The sequence below is a fragment of the Mizuhopecten yessoensis genome, unplaced genomic scaffold, assembly GCF_002113885.1.
Source record: "Mizuhopecten yessoensis strain PY_sf001 unplaced genomic scaffold, ASM211388v2 scaffold716219, whole genome shotgun sequence".
Taxonomy (NCBI): domain Eukaryota; kingdom Metazoa; phylum Mollusca; class Bivalvia; order Pectinida; family Pectinidae; genus Mizuhopecten; species Mizuhopecten yessoensis.
Genome location: NW_018480007.1, coordinates 170,889 through 181,728, shown reverse-complemented (window position 1 = coordinate 181,728; position 10,840 = coordinate 170,889). Strand labels below are relative to the sequence as shown.

The 10,840-nt window shown below is 34.2% G+C and overlaps 1 protein-coding gene across 1 annotated transcript in view; it reads left to right on the top strand.

Moving 5' to 3' along the window:
- Positions 1-4,335, top strand: part of LOC110442147 (ras-related protein Rab-40C-like) — a 10,654-nt gene extending 6,319 nt beyond the window's left edge. The window contains exons 5-6 of the mRNA XM_021485614.1: positions 594-816; positions 1,500-4,335. Coding sequence (XP_021341289.1) covers positions 594-816; positions 1,500-1,738 — 462 coding nt within the window. The 3' untranslated portion in view covers positions 1,739-4,335. The remainder of the gene's footprint in view (positions 1-593; positions 817-1,499) is intronic.
- Positions 4,336-10,840: the final 6,505 nt, after the last annotated feature.

Genomic DNA, 10,840 nt, shown 5'->3' with positions numbered 1-10,840 from the left:
ATACATGACCTTTGAAAACAATTATTTACGTATAGTATTGCTGTCTTGTCCGCTAGTTGAGTCCAACATGGCACATGACGGCGTGCTATTGTTGTTATCTTCACTGCCTCACTTTCAAAACAACCATGTGACATATATAAATAGATCTGCGCTAAATTTACACGGGGCTTCCCCGAGATTTCAGTGGTCAAAACTGGACATTGCAAGCAGAACTCGACCATCATATTGCCGTGGTATAACTTTTGGAAGGCCAGAGAACGCTTTTAGACCCATTTATTTTGTAATTTTTTCCCCGACCAGCCCCTTTAATGCCTTCTGTTATCTTTTGTCTTTTTCACTTGGGTGGGTCCATGATTAGTTTGATAGTGAATTTTCTCAATTTTTTGTTTTATGGGGAAACAGTTTCAAGGCTCCATATGAGGTATACAGAACAGAATATGTGACATTGATGTTTAATATGGTAAGAGAGTATATAGACAAAATATCCGCTACAAATAAATATCACCTGTTGTTGAAGCGTGGTTTGTTTTCAGAGTGTGGTTCGTTTTCAGGGAAAACTGTTTGTGGTAGTAACTAGTAATAATTTTTTTCAGCATGCACCTGGTGTACCTAAGATTTTGGTTGGCAACCGTCTTCACCTTGCATTCAAACGACAAGTGAGTGAAGCGACAGCAGAGGCATATGCTTTAAAGAATGACATGGCCTTTTTTGAAGTGAGCCCACTGTGTGACTTCAATGTGACAGAATCTTTTGCAGAGCTATCTCGTCTGGCTTTAAAACGGAATGGCATGAGTCGGACTTGGGGTCCTAGCAAAGGTGTGTATTGCATGCTGGGATGGCAAAGAAAGTAATTTGGGGGTTGCGATGTTCAGATTGATATGTTATCTAAACTTGAATTACAATTAGAATTTGATGAAAACTTGGTCAAGAATAATCTGCTATTTCATCACAATGTAGGGTGTAACATGACATTTAATTAACAATACTACAACATTTTAAAACAGAAAGTTTGAAATATATTTGAGGAATGTTAAAAAACATAGAATTTAATAGACCAATTCCCTTTCCCCACCTTCTTTAAAATGTGATTTGGTGGTAGATATATTTAACTTTGGCAGACTGCTAGCTTTGTTTTGGTTTTTTATCCCTAGTACGTAAAGAAAGAATACTTTATTTTCTAAATGTGCTGTTGAATAGGTCAACCAGTTTTAGAAGTCACTTAAATTTTGCTAAATTAGATGGTACTTGAAAAATTCTGACATCTTAAAATAATTTATGGTGAGAAATTGTCTATTGTATACTATAACAAAATAAATGTTTATGACAAAATCTTATTTTAATTGCAATGATGTATGAAAAAAACCATTGCTTTTTCCCATTTATGTTAAATATTATGTATGAACTGTTTATGAATAATTGATCAAATGATGGTGTTTCTTATTAATTATTGATAATATTTTTCTACAACACTATAACAAATCGTTCTATTTGTATTGCAGTGTTGAGTCTTCAGGAGATAGCATGTCACACTATTGTTGCAAGGACAACTATATATGGCATTGATCAGCTTCCATTACCACAAACGTTGAAATCATATCTCAAGTCGTATGCTCTCACCAACAAAACGAGAGCAAGAATGCAGAGTTTCATCCACCGTGACAAATCAAAGAAAAACAAGTATCTCAACCCCACAGACTCGCCTCCCGCCAACTGTCGACGGAGCTGCTGCATCAGCTAACACACAGGGATATATGGTGTTGTCCAGAACTACTAAAGTTCAGGATAAAACCGCCAAAACCTGATAAAGTTTCAGTTTTAGAAAGCTATCAAGGTCAAATGTTTTCCATTTCTAGTGATCTGCTATAAAACAATTACTTGCTGATAAAGTTGGAAGTTTTAATAGGATCAAGGTTTTTTTGGTCAGTTTAGTTCAAAACAAAAATGATGGTTTTTAAAAGTGGAAAACTTATAAGATACACTAGTACTGAATACCAAATCAATTCGACATCTTTTATAAAAAATACATCATAATTTCTTTGAAATTAAAGGTCTTGTTTTAGCATTACACTAAGATTGGAAAAGCATGTCTTCATTTTCTTGATTGCTTTAGGCAGTAGAAAACTTGTCGGTTCTAATTGATGTAAAGCTAGTCAGTAGGTATTAATTAGGTATAAAGACTTGAAATGTTGTGACTTAGTGTGGGAGGAGGTATGAATAGCTGTTACAGTGATGGGTCAGTGTACTCGCAGCTGCATCCCAATGATAAACGACTGTTCAGTGTGAGAGAGTTTATTTGTGAGGGAGCCGGGAAGAAATATGTCTCGGTAACATATAGTGTTTGTCGAGAGATGGGCATGGTTTAAATGACCTGATCACTTTGTTAAGATAGTTTTACCAACACAGCATTTCATTAATGTTTAATTGTTAAAACAGAAATAGTAAAAGATATATCATTTCTAAATACTTCAGCTGAACATCTATAAACAAAAAAATCCATATTCTACAATTGCTCATTTTCATAGTACTGTATTAAGCAATAATTGAGCACTAAATTTTGGTATTTTTTAAAATATTTTAAATTCAATGTTGTCATATCTGTTTGTGACTACCTTTGAGGTATAAGACTTGCCTTGCTGTTTATATTACCATACCGCTATACAGATTCATTTTTGCAGTCAATAGTTTGTGAGGTTTGAATGGATTTATTTTCCTCCTAGGTCAGTGTAATGTCTATGTAACCTGTCATCCAATTAAGTTGTCTTTAAAACATCGTAGTCACTGTTTCTCAGTGTTTCATATTTTAGAATATATTTAATAGCACCTGGTGTACAGAAATATTTCTGTCGATTAATTACCAGAACAGAAATTGGGTGTGACTTCTCAGCGCTATACCAAATTGCATAAATAGATAGAAATGTAGGAAACTTATATCGGTCTTATAAAATTGTATTTATCGGTTAACCTTAAAACATTGTATACAACAAAGAACAGTAATTATTAGATACTAGTGCTAAGTTGTAACGTTTGTGTTATGTGTAAATAACTCAACATGCTGTACAAAACAGTCTTATGACAGTGCTAAGTTGTAACAGATATTTAATAGGCCTGAATGATGCAAAACACTTCACTGTACAAGCAGTTTTAAGGCACTGCTTATTTTAAGAGAAATGTACACTTTTAGAGTTTTCAGATGTCACATGTAACAAAGACGAAAAAAATTGAGATAGACACATAATACAGTTCAAAAAGCTGAAACTTTGTGAAATTGCAATATTGTATGATGTTAACATTTGTAGTATGATTAGAGACACTCATAACATGGTACAGTGTGTCAGACTCACTGCATCGTTTGATATGCCATGTCTAGGATTTGTTACAAAATACAGTGTTATACTGATATACAGAGGATGAACGGCCAGTATGATGTCTTCCAGTCAACGTGTGAGTCTTGTCACTAAGAAGTCTCCCTCATATCAATTCTTTGTGATCTTTAATGGTGTATAGATAAATTGTAAAACTCAATAAAGTGAAGTTAAATCAAAATAAACAACCAGACATTGTTATGTCTAAACATTACTCACTACCGCAGTGTTGTTTAGTATAAGGTACTGTTTATTTGACATATCGGATAACAGAGAGAAACCTATTTGAAATCCATGCTGTACCGATGTTATTTCTAGATATATATATACGTACATTGTATTTTGGATAGGAAAGATTAACAAAAAGTAAGTAAATCAGAAACAAGGATCATATTTAAATTGAAAATTTGTGTCACTAAGAATAAAACACTGAATAATATATAGCATCTGAAAATGAACTGTATGAACAAGGCATATATACTTTAATGTAATTTTATTTGTTCAGCTTTTGATGTTTGCAACCTTTTATTGGTGTTATTAGGAAGACTCATCTTCATTATATTGTTAAAATATTTCTCCAAATGTTTCATTGATAAACTTGTTTAAAAAGCATTCTCATTTTAACATTTGGTAGTGCCTTTTGTCTGTTTGTGTCACGACCTTCAGTATCTTGTTTGTGTACTCGGGGAGGGGTTAAGTGAATTAATTTTTGTTTAGTGCATTTATACTTATTTCTTCATACATGTACACACAGCTGCAGCTCTGATTGCAGGGCAGATCCACGCTTGCCATTTTTCTGTCATGTAGTCACCCTTAGCTGTAGCTGTGTCTTGCCAGTAAGAGGTCAGTGTTACATTGCTGTTGAAGATTTCTATACCAAATAGATCTTCTTAGACTATATCTGTGTAATTTGTGATCTCTTGAAAACAGAGACATTCAATTCTTAGTACATGTACTATGATCAATTTTGATATTTTTTTTTCACACATATGTGTCAATAAATGGGTAAGGAAATATTGGTTCTCTAATGTAGCGTGACTATTTGGGAACAGCAATATATATATATTCTCTGGTAAATGCATATCATTAGAGTGAACAACTAAGATTTCATGAGAACTTCTATTTTCATTATTTACAGATTATTTGAATTCAAGTTTTTTGTAGTTAAGCTGGTACTGAGTAGGGCTGTCACAATTTATCTGAAAATCAGTATATATCGCAATACACAGGCATATCATAATGTATTGTAATACAGAAGTGAAATAATCAAATATTGTTGTATCACAATATTTTTCTTAAGCTTATATTTATATTATCTGCAAAGCATTATAAATTAGAACCTTTTTCTAACAGATACACCAATAGCAGTAAACAGGCTAGTTGGAATAAGTTGAAATTTCCCGATGAATGGCTAGGTATATGATTCCTTTTAATAACGTTCTGGTAACAATTTCTTTTTAAATTGAGCACCTCTTTCCCATAACAATATATCAAAATATGTATCACAATATATTCCTTCTGTATTGTAATCTATCATGATATACTCCCCATGTGTTATGACACCCCTTGTACTGAGCTTTCAAGTGTTTGCTTAATACATGTGCTGAGAAATACCTGATATTTTAAGCTACACAAGTAAATTGCAATCATATGTACCAATCTGTTGGTGATGTATCTGCTCATGTTGTCAATTTTGATACATTTGATGGCAAATTGTTATCAAAATGAATTGAATAATTGAATTTTCCTCATTTCCTCCTTCCTCATAACTGTTTAATCTGTGTGGAATGTTTTGTGTCTATTGATTGGGAAAAGAAGAAATATTTATATCTAAAAATACAATATCTAAAAGTCCATCTTCTTTTTTTGATTGATATTAAGCTTATTTACTGATGATTTGTATTATTTTGTACCTACCTGATCATATCATTTGTTTTTATAGTCAATCAGTATTATCTGTACATATTGGCATTGTTTAGATATTTTTTGCTGTACATTCTGTGTATCTTTATTGAAATGATCTTAAGTTGGGTCTGAATCGCCCGATCTGTACCCACCTCACTAGATCTACAACTGAACACATTTCAGTGGTTTAAGTTTTGGTTACTCTGCCTACCGGTTGTTGTCTTCCTCCCGTTATAGTTGTATTAATCTCCTCCTTACAGGACAGAGATGTTTGTCTGCCACTTTGTCCCTGCTGAATGATGACGAATTTCCAGCAGTGGAAGTGATGTACTTTCCCTAATATTTACGACTCTTACCTGGAAGCGTAAGAATCCCTGTGTATAATTGTGTCCTGCTGTTGCTCCTCTTAACAGCGTTATTCATTATTACAATTTGTTGACAATTATCTGTGATGTAAAAAGTTAATTGCATATGTATGTTTATGTTGCTCAACATTTCATTCAATGAAAGAATTAAGTGTTTTTTTTCTTCATTGAGACAAACTGTTTCATTGTTGTTACAATTTTCATTGTACCAAGATATAAGTTTTTTATACAATGTTGCATTGAACCTCCAAATCCTGATGACTTTCTGATGGCTCAGACCAAACAGTCTGGATGGTAAAATGCAAGTGAATGTGACTTGTGAAAAAAACTTGGAACAAGAATATTTTGCTGTTGAGTTGTAAATGCCTTCAGTGGTTGTGTCTGTGCTGTTATGCATATTATTTATGTGTCTATGTGTTATATAAAATTTGCTATAGAAGAGGTGCTATATTAAGTATGTTAAGTTAAGTTGCTGTTTTTGTGTATGTTAGAGAAATATGTCCCTTTTAACCAGGATTCCCGTCTTTCTGTTTTTTTAAATGGTGCACAAATCAGAGTTGAGAACATGGTAGGCATTGTGCTGTCTGATCTGTGGTGTCATTATAACATACCAGGGTAGACATAGTGCTGTCTGATCTGTGGTGTCATTATAACATACCAGGGAAGACTTTGTGCTGTCTGGTCTGTGTTGTCATTATAACTTACCAGGGTAGACATTGTGTGGTCTGGTCTGTGATGTCATTATAACATACCAGGGTAGACATTGTGTGGTCTGGTCTGTGATGTCATTATAACATACCAGGGTAGACATTGTGCTGTCTTGTCTGTGATGTCATTATAACATACCAGGGAAGACATTGTGCTGTCTTGTCTGTGATGTCAATATAACATACCAGGGTAGACATAGTGCTGTCTGGTCTGTGATGTCATTATAACATACCAGGGTAGACATTGTGCTGTCTTGTCTGTGGTGTCATTGTAACATACTAGGGTAGACAGAGTGCTGTCTGGTCTGTGATGTCATTATAACATACCAGGGAAGGCATTGTGGTCTGATCTGTGATGTCATTATAACATACCAGGGTAGACATAGTGCTGTCTGGTCTGTGATGTCATTATAACATACCAGGGTAGACACATTGTGCTGTCTTGTCTGTGATGTCATTATAACATACCAAGAAAGACATTGTGCTGTCTGGTCTGTGATGTCATTATAACATACCAGGATAGACATTGTGCTGTCTTGTCTGTGGTGTCATTATAACATACCAGGGTAGACATTGTGCTGTCTGGTCTGTGGTGTCATTATAACATACCAGGGAAGGCATTGTGCTGTCTTGTATGTGATATCATTATAACATACCAGGGTAGACATTGTGCTGTCTTGTCTGTGGTGTCATTATAACATACCAGGGTAGACATAGTGCTGTCTGGTCTGTGTTGTCATTATAACATACCAGGGTAGACATTGTGCTGTCTTGTCTGTGATTTCATTATAACATACCAGGGAAGACATCGTGCTGTCTTGTCTGTGATGTCATTATAACATACCAGAGTAGACATAGTGCTGTCTGGTCTGTGATGTCATTTGTACAGAAAAAAAGTTGGGAAACATTAATTAAAAGGCACATATTTCATTGCTTAATGATTGTTTTTTTGTTAAAATGTCACATCCATTGTCACATGACTATCATGTGGTTATGTCAAGAGCCTCATTTTGATGTGTAATCTATTTCTTTCTTCTTCCAGTCAAAATTATTTGGATACCAATTTGTTGTAATTAAGATATTTGTGCAAGATTGTCAATCACATTTGTGATAATTTAGTTAGATTTCTTCCTCGATATGTACAACTTGTCAATATTTGAATCTCATTTATTTAATTACTATATATATACATAGAGAAATATACAGTGTAAATATTCAGCAAATGAATCTGGTCTCTCAGGGTAATAGTTTGACATTTACTGATGTCAATACCCTTTAGGTTAATAAGTAGACATTGTGTTTAAACATCATTAATTCAATGGTCATGGATTATGAATTTACATACTTACTGATATCTACTTCCTGTAAGTCTGTACTCAGTGATTGTGTATTTACACACTTACTGATATCTACTTCCTGTAAGTCTGTACTCAATGATTGTATGTTTACATACTTACTGATATCTACTTCCTGTAAGTCTGTACTCAGTGATTGTGTATTTACATACTTACTGATATCTACTTCTTGTAAGTCTGTACTCAATGATTGTGTGTTTACATACTTACTGACTTCCTGTAAGTCTGTACTCGGTGATTGTGTATTTACATACTTACTGATATCTACTTCCTGTAAGTCTGTTTACATACTTACTGATATCTACTTCCTGTAAGTCTGTACTCATTGATTGTGTGTTTACATACTTACTGACTTCCTGTAAGTCTGTACTCTGTGATTGTGTGTTTACATACTTACTGACTTCCTGTAAGTCAGTTGTCGGTGAATTAGTGAAACAAATACATTGTTCTTACGAATGTCTGCTTCTTAAATTATTTTTTTTTAAACTGTCTACATAGTGTGTTGCATTATTGTGTGCAATGCACATCAATTTACTCTCAGAGAAGGATCTGTTGAATCATTTGCTGAATAATTACAATTTGTATTAGATCAACACAAAGATGATTACATCCTATGTAGGTCTACTGTATATACAGCTGTAATATTTATTGTAGGGTACTTGGTGGTACCTACCATCCCTATATAATGCACCCTTTTCCACTCGGGAACTTCGGCTGCTCACTGAGAGGTGAGCTTATTGTTAGTTACCTTTATCTGTATAACCATGATGTTGTTTAATAAAGTTTCAATAACAGTTATTTTTTGTGTCGCTTGAATTATTTGTATGATATATGACTTAATGATGTTCAAGATTAATATTTAACCTCAAAAGCTTTGACAAAAAAATCTTTTGACTAACCTTTACCTCAAAACCTTCTATATCTGTGTGTCATAAAGTTTGGTGATATTCTGATAAGTCATTTCAGAATGAAACGAAGGTTTAATAAACTATTGACCAAGTGACATTGCCTTTGAGTACTAGCCTCTACAACCTTCATACTTCAGGGCCCGTATTCATGAAACCGTTCTCATGCTCAAGCATGGAATCTGTGCTCAAACCAACTTTATGGTAACTCGCTTAGATCATGTCAAACGATCAAAAAGTCAAATGTAAACATTGAAAACAGGATTTGGCTTTAAGTCTCTTCAAAATGTTTCCAAATCATTGACAAAGTAAGATTTATTTATCGAGTTATAACCAGAACAAGAAATTAGGCTTGAGCACATAATCCATGCTTGAGCATGAGAACGGCTTCATGAATACGGGCCCTGATCTCAGTGAAGCAGGTTTGCTAATATCATTTGGGTGTTCTAGATAGAACTGTGTAGAGAATTATAAATTTTGGTTTTGTTGATGATAATTGTTATTGTCAAGTGCTTGAGATGATAATTAATAGCTCACCTGGCCCAAAGGGGGTTCAAATGAATGACATTGACCCATATTCAAGGTCATAAAGGGTCAAATTTGTTAAAAACTTCAAACAACTTCTTTTGAATAACCAAAAGCCTAGGGATGGTATGTGGCCAGGAACATGCCGGAATAAAGGGCTATCAGCTTTGTTCAAAAGAATTACCTTCAACAATATTCAATGTGGTTCAATGTCTTAAAAACTTAAAACAACTTCTTCTGAATAACCAAAATGCCTAGTGTGGTGCGATTCATCAATAGTGTCCCAGAATAAAGTGCTGTCAATTGTATTCAAATGAATGACCTTGACTATGGGTCAAGGTCACAATAAACAAGACCCTTCAAGGTCACAGGTCAAATGTATGAAAACCCTTCAATGACTATTTCTGAATAACGAAGAAATCAAGAGAGATATGATATTTGGCCAGTAAATTACTGGGATGAAGGGTTATAAAATGTGTTCAAATGAATGACCTTGACCCCATTTCATAGTGACAATATGAAGCCTAGTGTGATTATATTTGGGCAGTTGCATGCTATGATGATTGGATTTCTAGTTTGTTCAAATAAATTAACTAGATCCAATGAACAAGGCTATATGTTAAAATCTGACTTCTGAATAATAAAAGAGCCTGGGTGAAGTGCCATGACATTTGGCTTATGTAGGTTAATGGTTGAAATTAATATGATGTATTAGAAGTGGATAAATGGTTATAATAACCATCTTGGTTCAGATCAATAAAATATGTAAAATCTTCCAACAAAGATTTGCAAATTTAGATACAAAAGGTGAAGAGCTATAAGATCTTCCAAAAAACACCCCAAAACTGCATAACCAAGTGTTTTAACAGCTAAAAGAATTTCTTCTACTCTTTTTTAACATTTATCGTTACCCAACACTGGTTGAAAAATTTAAAAAATAAAGAATTATGGAACAATATATTAGATCAAGTGATTGACGCTCAGGTGCCCTACACACACACAACCTGAAGCCATATATAGTAAAGAACTTTCTTAGAAATGGTTTTGTCCTGATCACTCAACTCCAATACCTATTCAAATTGCTCAGATTGAGTATAAAACAGTAATTAGGGCTCAGGTAAAAATTGGGTGACAGGTGGCACTATGGAATAATAGAATCTTCCCCTACCCTAAGATTGACAAATTTCAACCCGAGGGTGATAGATCTTGATAATGTCTAATCTGAGGCTTACTTTTAGCTGCATTGGAGCTAGACATTCAAGAATCTCGCCCCAGACATTGAGATTTTCTGTGACATAACTCCAATCAATAATTATAATTAAAAATATTAAGTATCTGTATTTGAACTATCTGACCTCTCCTGTTGAATGCTGATTTTGACCTCACAATTTGTTGTTCCCTGATGGCATTGTACTGTCATACCCAAGGATGTTACAGAGAAATAAATACTCTTGGAAATATCAGAAAATTCATGAACAGGTAAAATTGGAGACAATTGAGCAGACTGTAGGCGACAAATGGATAGAAAAAAATACCATTCGAAGCACAGTACCATAGCAAAAAAACAACACCCATACACACTCAAGTACATGGAGGTATTAGCCATGTGACTTAGGACTGCATGTAAGCACCTGCTATTTAGACAGCTCATGCGAGGTCCTATGATTGTATATCTCTGCTTCATAAAGCACTTTTGAGTGGCATATTTTACCTTGA